The sequence below is a fragment of the Atractosteus spatula genome, chromosome 7 (genome assembly GCF_055471065.1).
Source record: "Atractosteus spatula isolate fAtrSpa1 chromosome 7, fAtrSpa1.hap1, whole genome shotgun sequence".
NCBI classification, from domain to species: domain Eukaryota; kingdom Metazoa; phylum Chordata; class Actinopteri; order Semionotiformes; family Lepisosteidae; genus Atractosteus; species Atractosteus spatula.
This window is the reverse complement of record NC_142712.1, coordinates 1106947-1129781: the sequence shown is the minus strand read 5'-3', so window position 1 is coordinate 1129781 and position 22835 is coordinate 1106947. Positions and strand designations below refer to the sequence as shown.

Here is a 22835-nt window from a genome sequence, read left to right as displayed (position 1 = left end):
CACTAGTATTCTTTCACAGCAAACACTTCTGCAGCTGACATCCAAGTCATACATCGAGCCTTCATCAGATGTGAACGCCTGTCTGATTCTCAGTGTGGAAGTTACCTTGCCTTTCATTGGAATTTCTATGCTGTAGTCAGTTTAAATACCATATGTCTGTTTTAAAGACTTACCGTTAATTCATTTTTTTTTGCTGCCGGACTAGTTGAACTATCCGGTAAGGCATAAGGACACAGTGGTTGGAAATACTGTAACGCTTCGTGGTTCGCCGCTGCCGTATCAGGTCGGCCCCCCACCGTCGGGGACTCGAACCCGGGCCTCCGGCACCCTCAACAGGGACCCAGCCTCTTGAACCAAAGAGAGATCTCTGCTATTCAAAGGGAAGGGCGGTGACGTCACCGCGCTAGTAAACCGGCTCTCACAAGCAATGGAGGCCGTATGCGTTACAATACTAACCAGGAAATGTCAGCACTCAGGCACAGGACGTGCCTCCTGACACAAGCTGCTGTGTTGGGTCACACTTGGGGGGATTTAGCCTCGCCTTCTGTGGGCAATGGGGAACGCTAACTTCCCGACGGACTGGGCCAAAACTCGGCATGAGAGAAAGCTTGAAAGGGCGCCGTTTGGGTAAATATGAACAAAACAGGACCGTCGCACTTGCTGGAGAAGAAACCTGAAACGCAGTGAACACAGACAAACGCTCCTCGGGCGTTATCACCCCAGACGGAGGTCGCTGTGAATAGCTGTCCGCGACATGGCTTTTCGAGTTGAGATGCTGAATTAGACATACGGAAGGAAGGGGCAGGACCTTCATGCCAGCTTCAGAAAGCCCCTGCACCATCCCTGTCAGCTCTGCCCCAGATGACAGAGGCTTTTCCTGCTCAAGCTCATCAGACGTTTTTTTCTGAGATCAACAACGTCACGGGCTGACCGGACTGATGCAGGTATCCATTGGGCACCAGGTGACACGTCTGGCGTTCTTTGGACGTGGATGATATTCCTGTAAAACACGGTCAAACGAAACCAAAAAATAACCATGCGCAAAGACCGGTGCATCCTTTCACACGCGTCTCCTGAGCTCCTTTACCACCCTGTTACTAATGACAACATGGCAACATCGAGATCAACACGGACATTTCACTGTCGTAAAGACATACCTGATTGCAAATAAACATATAAAAGTGTCGCGCATCAGTCAGGACCTGGCTGTGTCCAGTGGGAGTGTCAATGACTCACACATGAAGCTGGCCTTGAGCTCCCAGAGCTGGAACAGGCTACTGTGCCGGTCCTGATTGCAAACTTTGATATGTAGTAGGCGTTTTCTTGGAGGATCAAATCCCTTTTACAATAATAAAAAAAATTAATTAATCCGAATTTCATGCGCCTGACAGAAATACTGCTGACTGCATTCTCTGCGCGGTGAAACACTGGTGAGAGTCCGCTGGCTGTGAAGTACAGTATGCCCGTCTGTCGTGCCAGACTTCCAGGAAGTAAGTACTGAAAAATAAATAATTTGGACATTATTCCTGTCAGAATAAAGGTCGTTGTAGCTGTACTATTATTTATTATACTTGCAAATAACGGACGCCTGTGATTTTGTTTAAGAAATGTCGTTTTTCCTGCACTTCATCAAAGTCCGGGCAGCAGAACTACTTGATAACAGGCGGGTGTGCTGGGACAGGTACCCCCGTGGAATTTGTGACAGTAATCGGGGTCCGGAGATATTGGCCTGATCCCAGTATTTGAAAACCGTTTCAAAATATTGAGTTGTAAATCCGCAGAGCAGGGACTCGCAGGTCGCGACGAAACTCAACCAACCAACCATATCCTCTTGCCGAAATGTTTCCTGTACTAAGGGCTTTTCTCAACAGTTGTTTAGCCAGCAGACTACAAACGTGCTGCTGCTGGTATCAGTTTAGTTTATTGGCAGTTCATTCACATTGTTAATGCAAGTGCGTAAGGATTTGTACGGATATGTTCGAAACTGCTTGCACAATTTTACTAATACGGTATTATGAGCATTTTAGTCACCATAATATACAAATTACATTGCTACGGAATCTCTGAAAAAACAAGCAGAGGGCCTGTTACCCCCCATGACATGAATTCAATCCACAGACCTGTAATTCACGTATTTAATGACATTATGGTCGATCTCCTTAATCTGTTGGATTTTTATTGTGTTGCAAACATTGCCTGATAAAGATTTTTTATTTACATGTCCTAGATTCTTTCATGCTATAATTTTTTGGTGGTTGTATTTTCGTTGTAAACACATTTTCCTTTATTTTTTTCCTTATTCATTAACTGGTCGGTTACACGTTTTCAGCGTGCATTGGAAATCTGCACACAATACCTGGAAATGTACCTCTGCCCTGTTCCTCACAGTTGCTCACCCACGAAGTTTGAATTGTCAATGTTTTATGGAGACTGTAATGTCTGTGTATTTCAGTCTGTATTCCTGAAGAATGTGTGTAAGTATTTTAGCTACTGACCACTTTGTAGCAGCTCATACTGACAGCTTTTCTTAGAGTTTTATTCTTCTTAATATGCATACTTAATACCCTTTCTGCAACTTTCCCCATTCCTGCAAAATCTGCCAGTGATGAAACTGAGTGTGCAGCTAGTGAAGAGAGTGTCCAGCGAGCCGGTGAGCCTTAGCGGTGGGCCTCGGGGCTTGAGCTCCATCTCTCTAGACTCGAACCGGGGGCTGTGAGAAGGGATGCAAGTTTTTCACATCCTGAACGTTTATTGTCCAGCGAACCCAAAGGACCGGTTCAGACATGAAGTGCAACAAGGGCTCGAGGACAGGATTTTTCAATGCTTTTCACATTGTCAGCGATCCTACTTACAACCTGTAATTCTCCGTGACAGCTGGAGCGTTATCTTTGTGGTTCTTAATTTAGTTTCTGTGTCACATCTCCTACTGTTTGTATTTATGTGTTTGTAGATTAATTTTATTTAACCTCCAGATCATTTACAGCTGAAGCAGGTTTTTCATGAAGTCTGTGTCTGTACAACGGTTCTCGTTTGCATGGTCAGTGTTGCTTCTGGCCTCCAGGGAGTGAAAACAGTCTCCCCTGGCCCGCTGGAGTGTTTGCACCTGTATTTACAGTTGAACAGCTCTTTGTTTGTGTCTCCTCGGCTGTGTCACTCTCATCCTGGTTGTGCTCTGAAGCGTTGCTGTGTTTGTCTGGGGGTTTGCAGCAGCTGGTTAGTGCAGGATGTGCCGCTGTCCTGGGCCTTTAGCCTCTGTGTTCGGCCCACCGCTCCTCCCATCTTTCTTGTGCAAATGGGGCTGCGTCATGACAAAAGCCCCTCATCCCCAGAACCCAGCTCCTGGGGATGGGCCCTCACCTCCTTCACCTCAACGCTCAGTATTGGTTGTCACCGAGTGGAGCTCCTCGTCTCTGTCTCAAGCTTTCCTTGCTAATTACTTGGCTTCTGAACCTTTGGCTTCCTGACCAGTGAGCCTGTCTTTGACCACGACTCTTGAACCACGATTCGGATATGTATTTATCCGAATTTTATAAGATTTTCCTTCTACCTCCCCTTGCTTTCATTGAGATCTATTAGTCACCACGTTGGGTCCTATAATTCAGCTGGCTTAAGTGCCGTAACAGCAGTCCAGCTTCAGGGGAAGTGGGGTACATCTCTCCCTCTGTTCTCCACCACCTGGCATGTGTGGTGATGTACTCATGCCTTCCTCCCCAGGCGACGGCGAACTCCATTCCTCTGAGTCTAGCCCCTGCAGCACCAAGCTGCCCATACATTCTTATCTTCTTTTTGATTATTCATATCTTTTTGTTTTAAGATTGGAGTCGGGATGTTGCTTTGACACCAAGGGGTGCTGGAATCTGACATGGACAGCGTGGCCGATTGCTGATGAGTCCATGAGGCCCGTCAGCGTGCGGGTGGGGCCCCCGGGAGGCAAGGCTGGCTGGTAACGTCTCTCGATGTTGTCCCTCACAGCGCTCCTGCGGGGCCTGTCTCTGGTGGTCTGCTGTGTGTTGGCCTGGTACCTGGGACAGGTGCTCGCCGTCATCTTGCCCCCCCAGGCCATCTCTCTCGCTGTGAGTGGCATTCACAGAATGGCAGTCGATGTTCCCAGGGTCACAGGTAAGACTCTAGCGGTCCTGTTTCTCCGGGGTCTGCTTGGCGTGAGAACATAGCTGTCCAAACGTCTGTCCTTCAGAAAGGCCCCTTGTGTTCCACAAGGGAATGTTGGCCTGTTCCCTTTCCTAGACCATGAGAACTTTTACAAATGAGAGGAGGCTGTTTGACCCTTCTAACCCATTTCGTAGTTAGTAACTCATTGATGTGAAGATCTCCTCTGGCTGATTATTAAAAGAAGTGATGGTATTCGCTTAGAAACAACTTGGGTGGGTGGCTTCTTCCACCTCCACAAATAAAAGAACTGCTCACAGTTACATCGTTAGGTTTTGGCACTCTTCTATCGGATGGGCACTGTTACAATTCTTCAGTGTCTGGACCCGACCCCTGTCTTGGCTGATTGGTGGAAGAATTGTGTCAGTAGTTTGCTTAACGTATCTTGTTTCCTTGAGTAAAACTGGTCAGATACCATCAGGCCCTGGGGAGATATTCATCTTGTGTGTCTCTCGGATCCCAAACTCTTAACGCTGATATTTAATGCAGAACTTTGTTGTTGACCTCTTCCTCGATATACACCAGAGTAAAATACTCAGACATTTTCCTTTTATTGTCTAGAAGTTTCCTGTTATTTTCCCAGGTAGCGTTCTTTTGTAGTTATATTCAACAACCTTCTGTATTTATTTTAGCCTCCATTGAAATATTCCTTTCTCGCCCCTTCCAAACTTTTTTTTACTGTCCTTGTACTAAATTTCTTTAAGATAAGATTTTTATTGTCCCCTGAGGGAAATTTTTTTAATGAACACACAGCACTCCTGTACATTTAAATAGAATGCAAACAAAAAAAGAAAAGAAAAACATTGCACATTATTCTATTACAAAAAAATAAGAAAAACATTGCACATCACTCTATTGCACTTGTACAGTATAACACATCACAAAACATATCGCACTCAAGTGGGCGGTAAGAGTCAAAATTGTGTTTATCCTTCACATTTGCGTTGACAGCTTGGACAGTGGAACACAGGAATGTTTGTATCTGTTTGACTCACATCTGGGAACCCTGAAACATTTCCCAGAAGGAAGAAGTTGATATTCGGAGTTGAGGATGTAGGAAGGATCTGATATAATTTTCCTGCTTGTTTGATTATGGCTTTTTCGAAGATTGTCTGCAGGGAGGGGTGCTGTTTCACTCCCGTGACCTTCAAAGCTCTCTGGATGAGGCGGGTAATTTGCGATTTTAAATGAACTGATAGATGACCAAACCAGACTGCTTTGACTACTGCTTGTACAATCATTTGTATAAAGTGTGAACAGAACTGGAGAGCTCACACAGCCCTGAGGGGCACCTGTGCTCATAGATCGTGACTCTGAAAGAGTTTTGTTGACCCTGACATACCGTGTACGATTTGTTAAAAATGAATGGTACCGTCTTATAATGTTATGGTTTACCTGACCCATGGGAACAGCACTTGATATTTTTCCTAACGGATTTGTTCAGCTATCTGGGATACTGCTTTTTAACTTTATTTACTTGTGGGATGAATCCATCTTGATTCCTCTGTTTTTAGTTCTTGAACCTGAAGACTCTTCTTGATCTGTAGTGTCACATCTCCCCTTCTTCTGTCTTGCCTCTCTTGAGAACAGAGTGTGCACACTTATGATGCATCTATCTCGAACACTCCCTTTTTAGCCTTATTTCCGTGATTACAATAACATCATGATAGCCTGTTAATGCAGTCGCTTCTGTCTCTTGTATTTTGTTTCTGATCCTCCTGGCACTTGTTGGTGGACTTCAGCTTTATCTCACTGGTTAAGAGGGAGCCTCCTGGCCAGAGAACAAGGAGACTCAGACCCTTGTTCGGAGTGAGGTGTGCAATGCATGCAACAAAAACTGCGAAAAGTGGGTTTTGCATGAGGTGCAGTAATCCATTGGATTAACAGTCTAACGGGGGAAGGAGTGTCCATTAGTGCCGAAAGTCCATTAAATCACCAATTATGTTTTTCAGCCCCAAAACCTATTATATGCTTCCTGGATGTGTAAATACATAAATGCACTGTGTTTTAATAAAGTGTTAATAGTTTTAATTATTAAATACCAGTGAGATACTTCAAACTCAGACAACTCGACAATGAGAAAACAAGTCTGGGGTGAACCAGGCTTGTCTGGAAACTCGTTCAGTCTGTCCTCGAGGAGCCTCGGTCTCTGGGACTTGCTGACAACAGCAGGAGTCAGTCTGTGAGCTGTCAGCATCCCCACACAGTACTGCTGAGGCCTTTCCTGCTGGTTTTATATCCTGGTGTAGACGTCTCCTGCCTGTACACATGGGCATTTTCCCAGTCTTGTTGGCACCATACAGAAGGGATAATATGACACCTTCAACTTGGATTCAATTATTCAATTTCTTTTTCAACTGAAGGACACTTTCACTGGGCTAGGTAGCTGAAAAGATGCAGTTTCTGCTCTGCAAGGTGCCCCTTAGTCTCCACACCTGGGGGGGCAGTCAGCCCTGGGGGTCATGCTTTCTGCTGTTGTTGAAGCAAGTTTAATTTTCTGTTTCCCCCTTGGCAGCTCCAGCTCCCAGAAGACAGAAGTGTAGCCTTTGGTCTGCTTGTCCACCTGGAAGCTTTGCTTTCCAGGTGGCCAGTGGAGGTGGGATCCAGATGTTCCCCAAAATCTGCTTTGAGGATGAGATGTTAGTACACTTGCCCATGGTGGGGGGGGGGGGGTTGTATTACTCTGATCATAAAGCTCCAGCTGTTGCGCAAACCTGAGAGCAGTTCTGTTCCTGGGAAGGTCTAGTTAATCCTTTAGCTATAACCTGTAGTAGAGACGTGGTACGGTATATGGTTTTATATGGATTTAGATTTCCGTTCAAGTGCCACAATAAAGAAAAATAAAGTGTTTGAAAGGTGATGGTACTGTAGCAGAGCTGTCGGTCATGTGTTTATAGTATGTGTGCATACTGTAGCAAACAATACTCTAGTGAAACAGCTCAGTCATTTATTTTGATCTTGTATCCAGACCACCGATAACTGTGATGATTAAATTAAGTCTATCATTGCCTTTAAAGAGTGCTTCTAGCCACACTTGTGTAGGCCTGATGACCACAGCTGGCGAGCTGTTGGAACACCAGTTATACTGGGCCAGTTTATCCAAGAGTGAAAACGGGAAGTGTTGATGCTGAGCCGATGTGTCTGTTTTCAGTATAACTGGGAAAGGGAAGGACGGCACAGGAAGAGGGATGAACATTGCAGCCATTGATGGTAGGATTCCGAATGGATTTGACTGTGGGATCCCCAGATCCGCACTTGGTCACGTAATTATTCGGGTCTGTGATGATCCCGCCTTAACCAAAGTTTGCACTGTTAATAAATTATGTATATTTACAATCTCAGTCATTGTTATAGTTGTGTATGAATATCCAATACATGTATCTTTTTAAAATAAAATTGTCACCTTTTTGTAACGAGAGAAGAATAGAAGACACATCTTCTAGTGGCACTAATAAATCACCTTGGCCTACAAGTTCTGAAATCCTTTAAAAGTAAGATCGCTTCTCTGGGTAAATCAAAGTGAACTGCAAACTTAGAATATAATGTTTATTTCATGCCGGGGACTATTGCTAAAACATAGTTTTTTCTGATCCTGTTAACTGAATATATCATATACTCTTTCACTGTGAAAAGTGCTTGTTCCTGGTAAGATGTTATTCCTGCAGTACAATCCACACCCTTCTGCACACACGGTGACTGTCGTTTTCGTGTCTGTCTTTCAGCGGCGTCTGGGAAGAGGATTGCTTCCAGTCACTTTGACATGTGGCTGGGAGGTATGTGGCTTTTTCCGAAGCTTCCCGAAGTCGAGTGTGGTCGCTTGTTAGAGGGATGACAAACTGCAGTTTACTTTTAAGGAAGCCTGCTATGTATCACGTGGGATTTCAGTGTCGTTGATACTGACTAATGAGAGATGGGCAGTGTTCTGGCTAAGCCCAGAATTTGGGCTTTTAAAGAGTTTTGAGTTGAGTGTTTGATGGTTTTAATGGTCTAACTGAACTTTGCTTTCATGTTCTCAGAGAACTCTGGGGCCATGGTAAAGTTCATCCAGGAGATTCCCACAGGCTCCTTCATTCTGATGGCGACGTTCGATGAAGGGAGCACCAAGTAAGAGCTCTGGTCCACTGCCAGTCTTAGTGATGTGAAAACTTCCCAGTCGTGAAGAAGTGCTTAAAAATCGGGAAGCTCTTACAGATTTCAAAAAGGACTACCAAAAAATTGTGTTTGATGTGTGTTATTTCACATATTGTGGGAGATAAAGCCTCCAAAATGTACCTCTCAAGAGGTGCTTGTCAGATGATAAAGGCTCTGAATATCAGGTAATGGGTACATCCTTTCAGTATTTAATAGTAGGTAGAACAATCCAAGAAACATCTTGGATTTGGGACACATATCTAATGCATTTAGTGCAAGGTGAGCAGTGAAGCTACAGTAGCAGGTCAGTGATTGGTCTGTATTTTAACTACTGAAACTGCAGCATTCAGATGGAAGCTTCAAAAGGTGAAGAAGTTCAGAAGAACAGTGAAGAAACTCGGACACAAGCCTTCAGGTCTTCATACTTTACTTGCAGTTACATTGTTACATCAGGACACAGGATACATGCACTCGTGTCCGCAGGAGAAGCTGGGACCATAACACTGTTCTTTCCTGCTAAACTAGGTTGACTGAAGAAGCAAAGAAGGAGATTGAGAAGCTCGGCAGCACAGAAATCCGAAACATTGGATTCCGCTCAAGCTGGGTTTTTGTAGGAGCTAAAGGATTCTCCTTGCCTGCCGACATGAAGAAAGAGAAGGTGCTGTTGCCATCCCTCGTGTGTCCATAAGAGACTTTCCGATGACTGTGCTTTGTTCCCTGTGCACAGCCAGCTCTGGAAGAGGCTACAGGAGTGTAAACACTTGTGTTGGTGCTACTCGACCTCAAACCTCCTTGATCTCGTGCAGGACAACTCTGCTGCAGTTTCCTACACTACTGGTGTGAGACCATAAAACTGCCCTCCAGTGAAAGTGTGCCTCTGATGGCCATTTGAGATTAAATGGATGTGCAGTTTGCCCCGATGGTAAATGGCACAACTTTGTGAGGCCCAAAGTTACGTTATTCTTCTCAAATCAACAGATTGTTTTATCAGGTTGTATTACAGGTTCAAGATTTCAGTAATGTCCCTAGAAATAATCTAGGATGGTCTCGGTGAAGGATGGTTACAGCTATGGAAAACACTCATGGGCCTTTGCTGTTCCATAAGTGCTTCGCTGTTTTAATCGTTTTAATTTCCTTCCAGATGAACCACTCGGACAAATCGAAGAACAGGTACGCAGGCTGGCCTGCAGAAGTACAGCTCCAGGGGTGTGTTCCTCAGCAGAGACGTCTCTGACCAGTCCCGGAATTTCACAAGAATCCGTTTGAGAGTTCTTTCTGTTCTGACAGCTGGACAAACCCTTCTCAGACATTTAATTCCTTCTAAGACATTTTTGTCATTGACTGCATGGCAGTGAACTACAACAACAGCCTAGGAATGAGTTCTGTTTTCCCTAACATGTCTGATTCTCTGTACTGTTTCACAGTTTTAATTAATTAGCCCTACTTGTTAGTCCTCAGGAGTGTTCTCTAGTATTTAGTCTAACCAGGGCCTCTTTAAACAACTGGAGGACCACTGTGTCCCAGCCAGTAGATCGGAGTTTGAGCCTGTAGCTACTCCCACTCTCTCCACTGAGGATAAAGCCATAAACAGCCTTGCATCAGGACTTCACTTGTCTTGCCCTTATCTGCATATTAATAAAGCAATTTAACACTGTCAGCTGTAACCATTTCAACCTTGAGGCAGCAAAGATGGAAACACAGCAGCTGTAATCTCATTGGAAGGCTTTTTTCAAGCAAGCAAACCTGTGGCAATCGCTGAATAATAGCTGGACTTTGAAATCAAAGTCTGATTTGTAATTATCTTTTAATAAAAAGTTGACAGTTTGGCACTGCTTGTGAGTAGAACACTTCTGTCACACACAGCAGGAGAAAGAAGAGAATAACGACAGTTCTATTCGCATCGGAGCCTGTTTTCCTCCTCGGCCCTGTTCGCTTCTCTCCTGGAACCACATGAGCGCTCAGGTACAGCCACCCAGCCCACGAGTCTGACCTGAAGCCTCCAGGTTTCCGGCGTGACACCCAACTTGGCGTCTGGGGCAGTGAAGGCATGGGCGAGGAGCAGGAAGTACCTTTCCGAAACTGCAGCGGTGGTCAGAAGCCTGATAAAAAATCAGAACAACAGCATCTCCGAAAAGCAGAAAAGAAACACCCCTTCTATAACAACAATGCAAAAACAAAGTAAAAATGGTGCACCATATGCCCTGCAAAATGAAGGATGTACTAAAAAATGATCTCATCTCTCCTGTATAACTACCATGAAGAACATGTGAAACCACCCAGTTAGTACAGGGCGTCCGGTGCGAGGAGACTCTGAGCTGGGTTGGGCGATGGGTGTTGTGCTTCACAGGAGGCTCTTGGCACCGTGACGCTCTGCTAACCCTCTTCTCTCGCTTCGAGGCCCTGCCGGCATGAGCACAAAGTGAGAATTCTCCAGGTGGCCACTAGGTGATGCTGCTGTCCGCTCGAGTGATAGTCTGCCACATCTGGCAAAGCATTTCATTCGTCAATGATGTTTTAGTTCAGACATTTAAAATCTGGCAATAGTTTGCATGTTAATTTGAGTAAATGATCTTCACAATGTGATATATAATGTATTATTATAATATAATTAGTGATTAACAAATGTAATATTAAATATGTTAATTTACATATTATTATACTTACAGAATTTGTAAGAATAGGTATGGCCAAAGTTGTTTTGAGTTTTACACTATGTTCTGTTGTGAGATCACCAGTATTTGTCATTATGTATTATGTTTAAGAACTCCACTGAAGTTTGACAAGATTTCTGAATACTGTGTACTGTGGAGGTCTGTGTCTGGAATTAGTGTTCTAGAAACTGCTGATTCCAGTCCTGACGTGACTGTTTTCAGCAGACTACCACTCTCTTCCCAGAGAGGCTCTCCTCCTGAGGGTTAAGAGCCAGTAACACCTTTAAACTGTACATCAACAGCATGACTGATACCCAGGAAAATCAGGCTGAGAAGAATACATTTATGTGTCAAACCAGACCTCGGTGGCTTTTTAAAAAATATCATTTAAGAAAACTATCATAATCAGAGATTATGGGCTTCAAACATACCTAATGATTTTAAAGGTATGTTTTAATCTAAGAATTATGCGTATTATTGCTATATTAGTTCAAGCAGGTAGCTGCGTAGGCTGCAAAGGAACAAGTAGAGGTTTATTCCATGCTGAAAGGAGAAGAAAGGAAACACGTTTCGGCAGTGGAGCCTTCTTCAGGTGTGAGACCATCGTGTTATACTGTGACACGACTTCCCATGTGCTCATTTCAGGAGTCAAACCCCAATGAGGGTGGAGAAGAAGTGTGATTCACACAGGGCATTTAATGGGGTAACTCACCTGACTGAGGAGACCATCAATCCGTCCAGATGGAGGGGGGGCTGCTGGAACCCCCCTTGAAAAATGAGAGAAGCCCCATAAAACTGATGCAGAATTCATGTTACGAAAACTAAATAGGGAACATGAGCAAGGATAAGGTCAGCTGCTTGAACTCATTGAAGGAAGATGAGAGGACTGGAGAGAAAGAGGAAGAGTGGGCTGGAGGCTTGCTTGGAAAGGATGTGGTTATACAGTACTTGTACAAACAAGCTCTTGCTATTCCGTATGTTGGTTTCATCATGCTTTAATCAGAAGTGTTACAATCCAAGTGCATCATTCAGACAAATGGAGGGAATGAACAGAACAGCACTCCTGGTTGGCAGCAGTACACACTAGGGTATCGGTATTTAGTAAAGGTGGTCATTTCAGAAGCATCTATCTGCTTTAAAAGTATGCTTTTCCAATATCTAACACAAAACACTGCAGCAGGGACCTGCAGAACCCCAATCCCACAGGTATTGTAAGTCACCATTAAAACCACCCGTTTCTAAAGCTATTTTGACCAATTAAACAAGCCATTTGTTAAGTCAATTCTGACATCAATTACATATAAATTCAACAGTTTACTTCAACAAGTGACATGCAAAATTAGGGTTGGAAACCTGGCTCCTCACTCTACACATCTACACCAGGATGGGGTCAGGACTACTAGCACATGGTCTAGGGGGTAGGAGTATGGGTTAGGGTCCTAGACAGTATCTGGTTGTAAAGGCATAACCTGGGCATAACAGTAGGGCTGTAAGGTTAGGGCTACATTTCGGAAAAGGGCTATCACTCACCAAATTAGGACTAGTGGGAACAGTAGAGTTAGGGGTCAAGAAGAGAAATCCAAACAGTCTTTAAACTGCATACTGTATGCACATACACCTTCACCAGGGGCAGTAATCTCTCATTATTCTGTCTGAACATTTGAACAGCCTGAAGCAGATGAATCTGTCTGCCTGGTGGCTAAATGTCTCCCAGAAAAGCATATGCTTGTCTCAAACGCTCCTGGCGATCCTGTAATGCTTTTCTCTTCGCGGTGATGCCCTCCTCCTCCTCTACCATCTCGTCCACGATGTCCCTCTCCTGCAGGAGGCTGAGCATCCCCCTCTGCAGCTCGGCGCCGGACTCATGCAGCAGGTAGAACCTCGTCACCATGGGCACGAGGTCCGCCAGGCGGCTGGAGGCAATCTGCATGCGGGGAGAGGGTGAAGGAGATCCATTCAGAGACCGCGCACATGCAGCCCCTAGTGCAGCGGGGGTCTCAACATGCAGGCCTGAGCACTGAGCACTTCACTTCATGACCTAGTGTCTCTGTGATGGTTATTGTGTTCAGAGCAGCACTCGGCTGCGTCACTTGCCTGTGTTCAGCATTAGTGCGACAGTGAACGCCCTGGTGCTATTATACAGCAAATATAGAACACTTTAAAGTAGTATCAGTATCAGCCGTTTTGTGTTCCAAGACTAGACCTACAATGTCAGTGACACATGAGTGAAGACTTTGCCCGGCACCTTCACGCACCTTGCAGTACGTTTTCAAATGGATCTTCAGAGCAGAAACCTCAGCTTTCAGGTCGAATGCCGTCCTCTTGTCTTTCCGGGCTGCGAACTCCTCTGAGGACTGTGCCCTGTCGAGCTTCAGAGCATAGGTGCCGTCCTGGGTGTAGATCATCGCTTCCATCTTAAAGAGCGTCTTCAGCATTTCCCCAGACTTCTTGTCTTCCATCTCACGGATTTCAGCAATCATGTCCTGGAAACAAAGCGTTTGGTTTGAGTAACACAGAGAACAATATGGACCGTGAAAACACCACAGCTGCAGCAAATTATCACTAAAATTAATAAAATAAAGAACTGGAGTGAAATAATACATGGAGAGATACCCTTAATGTCTACCTTTTTAATCTGCGTATGTTACTTTACATTGTTGGGTTTTGACTAAATATAATTACCAATTCATATTAAACCACTGTAAGCACAGAGACAGCACGGAGTTACCTTTGTGTGCTTCAGAAGATTGGGCAATCCCTGAAAGTGCATTTGTGCCATTTTTTTTAGAACAGCTTGGACTTCATCTATAAATTGCCATAACAAAGTTAAAACATCTCAGAAATTCAAAAATTGACAAATTACACCAGTTTCACTTGGTTAAATTCTGTTATGAATACATCTCCAAGACTAGCTTTAAAAATATACAATACTTCTTAGATAAAAGTGTTTTTCTTCTTTTTGTTAGACATATCATAAACAATACATTTATAAGTAGAACGACACATTCATGGATTCTCTGCTATTGTGTGAATGGAGTCATTTGAGTTGCTATTTCAATGTTCCAAACAGAAGATAAACCAAAGAGATTTCCTGTAGAAAGTAATAGATGTAGTAATGTTTTTTTGTGATTTTATGTGTATGTCAAGTCTTAATTAAATTTAATCAGATGTATCTATATTAAAAAAAACAAGAACATACAGTACCTGAAATCATGGTCAATAGTCTATAAGCCGGTACTTCCAGATCCTTGATGAAGTTTTTTGCTAAAGCTTCAAACACCGAATAGTTGAGGAATCCTGGCAGTTGTCGCCCTCGACAGCTTTCAATATACTCTTGAGCCTTCGAGCACAGGCTTTCTTCAACTGGCCAGGAATTACAGGAGTGAAATGTTTCAGATTAACAAGGAATTAGTTCACTAAGCCAGTTAAACTATGATTCGCTGTTCCCTCAATCTCCAGCATTGGCTATTCAGCAGGTGACCCTCTTCTTTCTAAACTCAGCAGAGAGGTTTTGTTTGTCGATCACACTGTTCTTTGGAGATAATTTTTTGTAATAAAATCAGCCTCTTAATGAAAATGGCAGATTCATTCTACTAGCATTATTATGACAAAGTCATTACAGCAGCCTCACATGCACTCAGTTTTAAAGACTTGCATGTCTGCCCCAGTCATTGTCTCTCACTAATCAAGCTGCTTACACAGAATATTTCCTTTTTCCAAAATAGCCTTTTTTACAAGAACAAAGAGTGAATATATTGTAAATACAAACACTGTAATATAAACATTGGAAATATAAACAAAACACTTACTGTCTGCCTCTCTTTCTTCGAGATTGGAATGCCACTTTGAAAATTTCTCACGAATGAAGCAGAACAGCTCTGTTTCCTTCACAAATTCTTTGGAGAAATCACCATTCACCAGTGCCATAACATCATTGACAAACCCTCGGACTTTCTGGTGCAGGGAAAGACACAAGTTTACTTGTTACATCAAATTAATGTTATTTATTCGATTTATGGATAAATGATGTGAAATTGTTCCTGAAAATTTTTGCTATCTCTGCTGGAATATCATTCTAGTTGGAACTATACTTAACCTGAAATAAGTTATAAGCCATTGTTCACTAAGTCTAGTCAATATTTCTTTTGATTGAAATGTCTGAAGGAAGATGATGACATAACTAATACTCCCACAAATTCACAACAATCACTGCTCTTCAGCTTTGAGTCAAATGTTAACCTCAGCACTCTCAATATCTCCAAAACGACCAGCTAGACAGGTCTGTTAAGATGAAGTTCTAAATGTTGTATTTTGCTACTTCAGGTTAGACATGACAACTCACTTCACTGAGGAACTTGGCGTTTTCTCTGTCATCATATGGGGCTCTTCCAATTGATTCCAACTCATTTGCCACTTCCTGTTGTTTTTTCTGGATCTCAGATTCAATGATGGGAAGGCATTTCTATTATTAAAGAAGAAATGAATGCATTAGTACATGTTACATGCTGAGGAAGTCCACCCTCTCATCATAACCGCAGGCCGGATAGGGACTAATGTGGAGTCAGAATGTATAAGGTGATGCAAGGAAGGACTCCTTCAGTCCTGGAGCACATTGGTGACATCGAAGACCTGTTAGGAGTCCTGCATCCTCTATACTCGGCACGCTGGCCAGTGGCCACGAGGCCTCAAGGGCAGGGCAGGCGGACGATGATCCAGCTGACCAGCCAGATGGAGCCTCTGAACAGCTGTTCTGTTCTGGTGGACAGGGCTGCAGCGGAGGAGACCTCCAGTCGTCTTGGTCTCGGTGGTCATTGGGTCCAGGTTGGGTTCTGTCAAGATGTTGTGCAACAGTTTCTTCAAACTAAACAATGTTAATCTCCAGCACATTCTTCAAATCCTTTGTAAGCCACCTAATAGTGACAGGATCAAGATAGTGATGTCTGGAAGATTCAAGTCATCATCTGGCACAGAGATAATTGTAACAAGAGACTCTTCAAGCATTTAAAAGGAGTCATATGTCATCATGCTGTTTGCAAAAGACTGTACGTATCTAATGAGAGGAGAGACACCAACTTCAGTATTCTCTTCAAACAGACACCACGTTGAAGAAGTAATCATCTGCTATCAGCATTGTAGGGCAGGTCATGTCTTCAAGGTGTCACAGTTCAGGCTCCTAGAAAATGTCCTTTGCTTCTGGCTTTGCCAACGCAAGCACACAGGAGGAGGCCGAAGGGAACATTTTATAGATGTTAGAAAAACAATCAATTAGACATGTATCCTGAAGAACAACTCCTGGGAGATTATGGCCCTTGACCAAACCAGATGAAGGAAGAGTATTTGGGATAGGAGTCTTGCAGTTTTAGAGCCACAGATGCCAGAACAAGGAAGCAGTGTGAGAGATTTGAAGAGAACCAATTTGGTCGGATTGTGCAGTGCAGGACCTGCTGGGCCTGACATCTCTCCACACAACACCTGCTCCACCTTCCAGAGACTCCCTGTTTTTGTTATTAGTTACCTTCAAGGTCATGAAAGACAATCATTCTCAAACTTGTGGGACAGTACATGAATAAATAAAATTAATCAGAATTCCGTGGAGAATTTCTGCCTTTTAATTCAGGTGAGCCCAGTTTGTACTATTACATTCATGAATTACGTATTGTACATTCTAGGAAATTAGATTGTTGTGTATAAGAACCAGTGATACTTATTTTATCAATTAGGTACTGATTTCTCTTTCATCCAGGCATTCTAAGTCCAGATTCTCCTGAATGAACAGATCACACCTGTGTTTGTTGAGTTAAAAGAGCAGCACTTTACCTTGATCTGGGACAGCAGCTCAGCAGAAAGTTTGGCAGCCAGGTGATTTATACCAGCCTGCTTATCTGATAGTAGATCCCTTTAGGAAAAGATCAACACTTTCATAATGGGGAAAAAAATTAAGCTGAAATCTGGAACAAAAAGTTACAAAGAAAGAAAGCAGCAACACTGTTAAAACAAACTATCAAATAGACTACACGGGCCAATTAAACTTTATTTTTAGATATTCTTATGTTCCTTTAAATGTAAGGGAAACTAAATACTTTGGGCCTTTCAGTGTACAGAGACACAGAGCATCTAAAAGTATAACTGAGGAAGGTTTGGGACAAAAACGTTCAGCCCCATACTATCAGATGCAAACACCTCTTTTATGTAATAGATCCAAAAACAAGTAATAAAACTACCGGAAATAGGGACTTTGTTTAAAAAACTCTTGCTCAGCCTGAATAGCTTCAGCATGTTGCATGCTGCTGCGAATTTCCTCTTGGTTTCGGCATCGGACGATCATGTAGCCCTTTTCCATGTAGATGACTCTGTTCTTCAGGATGTTGCAGATCCTGTCCTCCATCCCTCTGTCAGTGAGGTCTGGCTTCGTGAGAATTCCTGTTATAAACAGAAAAGAAAACTAGAATCCCAAATTCCGCCACCGCCACTGCGGTTTTTATCTTTATCCATGTGGCTGATTTGTATTTTGAAAATTGCACAACAGCTGTGTGAAATAAAAAGTAATTCCCCCTCATTACAAGTGTGTGAAATTCCTTCTCATGAACCTGTGGAAAAACAGAACAGAAAACCAACGGACTCCTTACCCAGTGTCCTCTCTCCTTCTGGGTCCACCTCCCTGGCCATCTTCAAGGCCTCTGTGGTAGCGATGTCTACAGCACAGGGAATAACTACCAGGATTATCGTTTCCTTCTTGCTGATGTATGTGTTAATTAACTCTTTTATCTGGAAAGACACAGAAGAGTTGGAATAAAACTGAATGAATCAGTAAAGTTGCATGATTTAATATGCAGTTTTCCTCAGATCAATCACGATGCCACCAAGATCTGGGACACTCGGAATCTCCGTCTCATGCCTCACTGAAACTATAACACCAGAGCTGAAGCGCTCAACGATTCTCTCCTTGAGTCCGGGTTTCTGCCTCACCTGGTTTCCAATATCCCTGGGCTGGCTTCCCACAGATACCCGTGTTATGCCTGGGAGGTCTATGAGGGTCAAGTCTGGAACATCATGGGATTCAATCACAAGAGTGATCCGTTCACTGCTGATTCCTTGATTTTTTCCAGCTAATTCATTCTGAGCTGTGAAATATGGTACAAAGTGTTATCAGTGGCAGAGAAACCTGAAAGTTAATTGGCTACACCATCCTAAAAAGAGACTCAATTGCAAACTTTAAGCTTCTTTTCCATTGTAGTGCTTATAGATTCACCTTCACCTCCACCCCTACACACAGTTCACCTCTACAGGATATGATTACAAGAGATGGTTAGAAACTACACTACAAGTCCCAGATCTCAACTGCAGCCATATGTTCTTAATTTGAATTTATTTCACTTGTAATTTTTTTTATTTTTGGGTAAATTTAAAAAATTATAAAAACTACTGTTTTTGGTGTACACCCACAAGACCTCACTTCAGGATTTGTAGGAGACAGTTTGTGGTTTAATAGACAGACGGACTATTTCTGACAAAGTTCTCTCCCACTACCTGCTACATTCCTGATTGTTCAGAAATGGATGAGTCACTCACAAATTAACACATTTAAGGAAATATTAATATAAAGAATACCATATATAATCTCATCGGCAACCTGTTCTGCAGAATCCAGTTCAGTGTCCTTTTCTCGATAAGATAATTTTCCTTGCCAGGTCTCATCTTTACTGTTTTTTAGGATCAGTTCCAGGGGGCATCGTGTAATTACTCCTTTGATTCAAAGAATAAAAAACGATGAAGGAAAGTGAATGTGATATATTCATTCTCTGCACTAATTCAGACATGATAACAACCCATTCAACAGTTGGTGAACAATTGCATCTAGTATTGACTCTTTTATCAGTAGATCAGAAGTGCAGTATTAAGGAGACAAAAAGAAAAAAACAGGTATTTTGACAAATCGATATAAAGGAAGGTTCAGAAGCCATACCAGTGCCTCTTGGCAGCTGTACTCCAGACAGCGCCTCCAGCACAGAGCTTTTTCCAGAGCTCTGGTCTCCAATAACAGCTACTGTTGGCAGCGGCACTTCCTGATCCACTCCGAGGGCCCGCAGGTGATCCACTACGTCGATGAAGGGCCGCACCTGGTCCTTGTAGTGGCCATACAGCACGCAAGACATCGTGACTCTGTGGTCGAGAAACAGGCTCTATGTGATTCTACAGATCTTCTGATCACTGAACGGTGAAGAACCAAGCCAGCACCATTCTGTATAGCATGAGGTCTACAGTTTGACATTATCTTCAGTCTTTTCATTAGGCACTTGTATTAGAGCATCAGTGGTTTCTCTACCCTGATGCTTCATTGTAATCACAACCTGTATTATTTCCCAACAGGACAGTTCCCATGTCCTTTGGCTTCTCCTTAATTGAAAAGAAAAAAAATATTTTACTTCTGACTGCAGCTTTGTGATTCATCTGATTTCCAAAGCCACAGTTTTGGAAGAACACACTGTTCTGGGCTGGGCCTCCAGGTTTGTACATGAAGCACTTCCTGGCAGCAGGTGAAACAATACTATGAGCAAAGAGTGACTGGGGTGGAGCTTCCTACAAAGTACTGCCCAGGAATGTTCTCTAGAGACTGCAAGAGAGTATAACTAGGAAATATGATATGTAAAGATATGTAAAAAGATATGTAAAGAGGTAAGGAGATGTATGATATGTAAAGATATGTAAAAGGTTCTTTTTTAGTACACTTATTTAGTTTACAGAATGCAGACAGTAGTGAAAACAATTTCAATTACTATAAATATGAAACAAAAGGAACTGATAATTAGTTCAAGGACAAATAGAGAAACTGTCCAAGTATTGTAGCTTGCTATACAGTAGAGGACAGGACAGAAAGTGTTGATGGTGTCAGTTGCAAACCGGTATTAATGAGGCTTCTAATTTACACCGATTTCATCCCCTACCTCTGTACCCCACCTTATTTACCATTCTCTTCCATCTCCTTCAGGAGTCCAACGACACAACTCAAACAGCCAAAATGTCCCTTGATCAAGTTGAACCTCATTATCTTAAAGAGAGTATTGGGTACTATATACTTACAGGTTTCTCTTGTTGGTCAGGTGAATCATTAAGGCCCTACTGCATGATACAAACCTCTTATCAGCACCAAGAACAGCCAGGTTAGACAAAGATGGAGCAGGATAGTTATTTATGGACAGATAAGAACACGATAAGCCAACACCAGAGTGATGGGAAGGTTAAACTATGGAGAGAGAAAGGAACTGCAGATGCTACAATAAGCCAATAAGCACTACCTCCCGAACCCTGGCCTGGGTTAAGTTGATGATGTAACTAATGAGGGCCACAGCAAATTTGAATTAAGGATGCCCATACATATTGTCTGCTTCCATAGAGGAAAATACGTCCATACTTCTTGGATGGTGCTTGTCCATCCAGCATGACAATGACCCAAAACATATGGTCAACACAACTTGGACTTCATCAGGAGTACAAAAGTGAAATCTTAGACTGACCAAGTCAATCTTCAGATGGAAATCCAACTAAACAGCATTTTTCAAGCTGAAGAAAACACTGAAGTCAGAACAGCCCAGCAGGCAAGAAGAGTCACTTGACAAGGGCTGCAGAAGCCTGGCAGAGCATCTCAAATAATTAAACAAAGAGTTGGGTCTGATTAATGACTCACGGGTCTGATTAATGACTCACAGACTGCAGTTATTACCTCATACGAATATGGAACCAAATACTGGCTTTCCACTCTGAAAACGAAAGGGAATGACTCCCGATACCAAAAAATACTGTAAATAACTTGGTTGAAACCAAAGTGTGTTTTGTTTTATGATGATCAAATATTTGCATAACATTACCTCGTACATTAATTCCTTGTACATGAAACATGAAATGTACGTGGTGAATAAAGGTGAAACGAATTCTTTGAAAGTAACAGTTTTGACTTTTCCTGTCCCAATTCTTTAATGGCATCAGGCCCTCCAGGAAATGAGTTTGAGACCCCTAAGCCTTCAGAGGGATCTGTAGTCCATTTCAGCCCGAAGCTCATTTTCTTCTGGCCCTGCCTGGAAATCTAGGGGCTCATATTCGCATGTCCTGCTCAGCGTTCACGTTCAGCGTTAATGCAGCCCCTATCAGCAATCGATGGGAGTGCTCAGCAAGGCTAAATACTGTAACTTGTCATGTTTATTGCTATTCAGCACAGTAAAGTTATCATTATGAGCTTTGTGGCGCATCTGTTAAAGCCACTTGGCATAAACCATTAAGCAATGGTCTTCTCTACATTTTAATCTTCCTGGAAAATGTTCATAATTTCCATTATGAATCAGGCAATCAGGTTCATTAAGTGATAATGATGTGCAAAAGGATGAGACCACATGAATGGGCAGAGAAGTCTTAGTCTAACTTTTGTTTTTCTCTTTATAATTTTCCACTCTTAGGTATTTTAGGCATTTCACGGTCTTTGGTCTAGTATGATCTGAAGTCGCTTGACAGGTACAAATGCTGTATCCACTCTGAGCAAAAGAGTTTTGATGAGGAGCTAAATAAAATTAAAGTTTGACCCATGCAGATAAGTGTACTGACCTGTCCTTTCCGCAGTCTGCTGTCACTTTGTCAAAATCTGTCACATTGGTTTAATTGTCACAGAACTGACAAACCCCTATTGCTAACAGAACTTAAAATGTGTTTATTCAACAGCAAAGATTTTTCACATAATCAAAGGATATTGAAAATTAAATTAAAATTATTAAAACAACATCTTATTTTATATTAGCTTTACACCGGCAGAACAGAACCATGTGGAAAACATTTTAACAACAGATATGTAATTAAGATTTTTACATTTTTGAGGATCTACAGTATATTGTAAAATTAAATAACTGAGATAAGTAAAAATAATCTTACCTATTTAATGCTCAGATGATAAGTACTGTTAAATTTTGGTATTTCTTCCAATCTGATCAAAACATTCAATGACAAAATAAGAATTTGTCTGAAGAATAAACTTGATTTAAACAGCTAAGCCTGCCAGAATTATCTTGTTCACAAGAGTAAATACTGACGTCTAATTTGTCTGTATTTATACTTTTGAAATTCAATACGTTACCACCCATTATTCAAACTAGCACATTTCTCCATCCCCTCCAGTCATTCCCTGTAGTGTAGCAGGAATAATACTGATAATTCTTTTTTCAGGATGATTAATAACCATATATGGATATGTTGTTGTCTTATCATTTGTTCAGGATAAGGTATAAAAGACTAATTCTTGTATTGTTCGGGGAGTTTGGTGGTTGCAAGCCCTTCTCCCATATGCATATAAAATAGAGACTTCTACTACACAGACACCTGGACTTTGTCATTTGTATGAGACAACAGTACTTATGATGTCTTGTGAGTTTTCTTGTTTTATTCTACCCCCTAATCAAGCCAAATTACTATTAATTATCCCTGACGAAGGCCAATGTTATACAGAGGTTCTTATAGGCAACAAGTCCCACTAACTTAAACAATAAGTATCTAATCAATCAAGTAACGTATGTCTTTAAATAAATACCCACAATTTATGTGTGATTATGGACCAATCATGGCCATGAAATTGAATATGAAAGAGAAAGTAAATTAGGAGTTTTCAAACCGGAGTATTCTAGACTATTTAAAACCTCTCCTTTTTGTGTCCGGACTGTGAGTAACTCTTTTAGTGCACCCTCACTGTACTGATTGTATTGTACGTATTGTATTATTATTATTGTATCATTCGTTACACTGTGGCTGTGTTGTCTGTGTAAAGCTGCTGTTGCACTGCAATTTTCCCTCACGGGATCAATAAAGTATCTATCTATCTTTAGATTCTAGACTGGGGTTTGATGCTTACTGTGC

At 42.3% G+C, this 22835-nt stretch overlaps 2 protein-coding genes across 2 annotated transcripts; one reads left to right on the top strand and one right to left on the bottom strand.

Moving 5' to 3' along the window:
• The first annotated feature begins 420 nt into the window (after window positions 1–420).
• On the top strand, window positions 421–10124 carry LOC148830045 (protein FAM3B-like). The gene is made up of 8 exons (XM_088922231.1): window positions 421–1490; window positions 3973–4119; window positions 6683–6806; window positions 7319–7377; window positions 7890–7940; window positions 8184–8271; window positions 8824–8956; window positions 9440–10124. The coding sequence occupies exons 1-8, from the start codon at window positions 1460–1462 to the stop codon at window positions 9530–9532; spliced, it is 726 nt and encodes a 241-aa protein (XP_088778357.1). The 5' UTR covers window positions 421–1459; the 3' UTR covers window positions 9533–10124.
• Window positions 10125–11928: 1804 nt separating this feature from the next.
• LOC148830044 (interferon-induced GTP-binding protein Mx3-like) lies at window positions 11929–22821 on the bottom strand. Its single transcript, XM_088920597.1, has 13 exons — window positions 21861–22821; window positions 18913–19109; window positions 18558–18692; window positions 17916–18070; window positions 17576–17714; window positions 17171–17369; window positions 16767–16845; window positions 15292–15411; window positions 14759–14903; window positions 14154–14312; window positions 13678–13754; window positions 13205–13432; window positions 11929–12873 (listed from the first exon to the last, which is right to left on the bottom strand). Exons 2-13 carry the CDS (start codon window positions 19100–19102, stop codon window positions 12649–12651), a joined length of 1851 nt encoding a protein of 616 aa, XP_088776723.1. The 5' UTR covers window positions 19103–19109; window positions 21861–22821; the 3' UTR covers window positions 11929–12648.
• Window positions 22822–22835: the final 14 nt, after the last annotated feature.

What these genes read in the sequence shown, in the direction of transcription:
- LOC148830045 (XM_088922231.1), top strand. Translation starts at nt 1,460, where the DNA reads ATGCCCGTCTGTCGTGCCAGACTTCCAGGAA. An exon ending in TCGTGCCAGACTTCCAGGAA is followed by an intron (nt 1,491 to 3,972) that starts GTAAGTACTGAA and finishes TGTCCCTCACAG; the next exon opens with CGCTCCTGCGGGGCCTGTCT. An exon ending in TTCGATGAAGGGAGCACCAA is followed by an intron (nt 8,272 to 8,823) that starts GTAAGAGCTCTG and finishes CTGCTAAACTAG; the next exon opens with GTTGACTGAAGAAGCAAAGA.
- LOC148830044 (XM_088920597.1), bottom strand. Translation starts at nt 19,102, where the DNA reads ATGTCTTGCGTGCTGTATGGCCACTACAAGGACCAGGTGCGGCCCTTC. An exon ending in AGAAGGAGAGAGGACACTGG is followed by an intron (nt 17,370 to 17,575) that starts GTAAGGAGTCCG and finishes TGTTTATAACAG; the next exon opens with GAATTCTCACGAAGCCAGAC. An exon ending in ATTTGAAAACGTACTGCAAG is followed by an intron (nt 12,874 to 13,204) that starts GTGCGTGAAGGT and finishes CCCCGCATGCAG; the next exon opens with ATTGCCTCCAGCCGCCTGGC.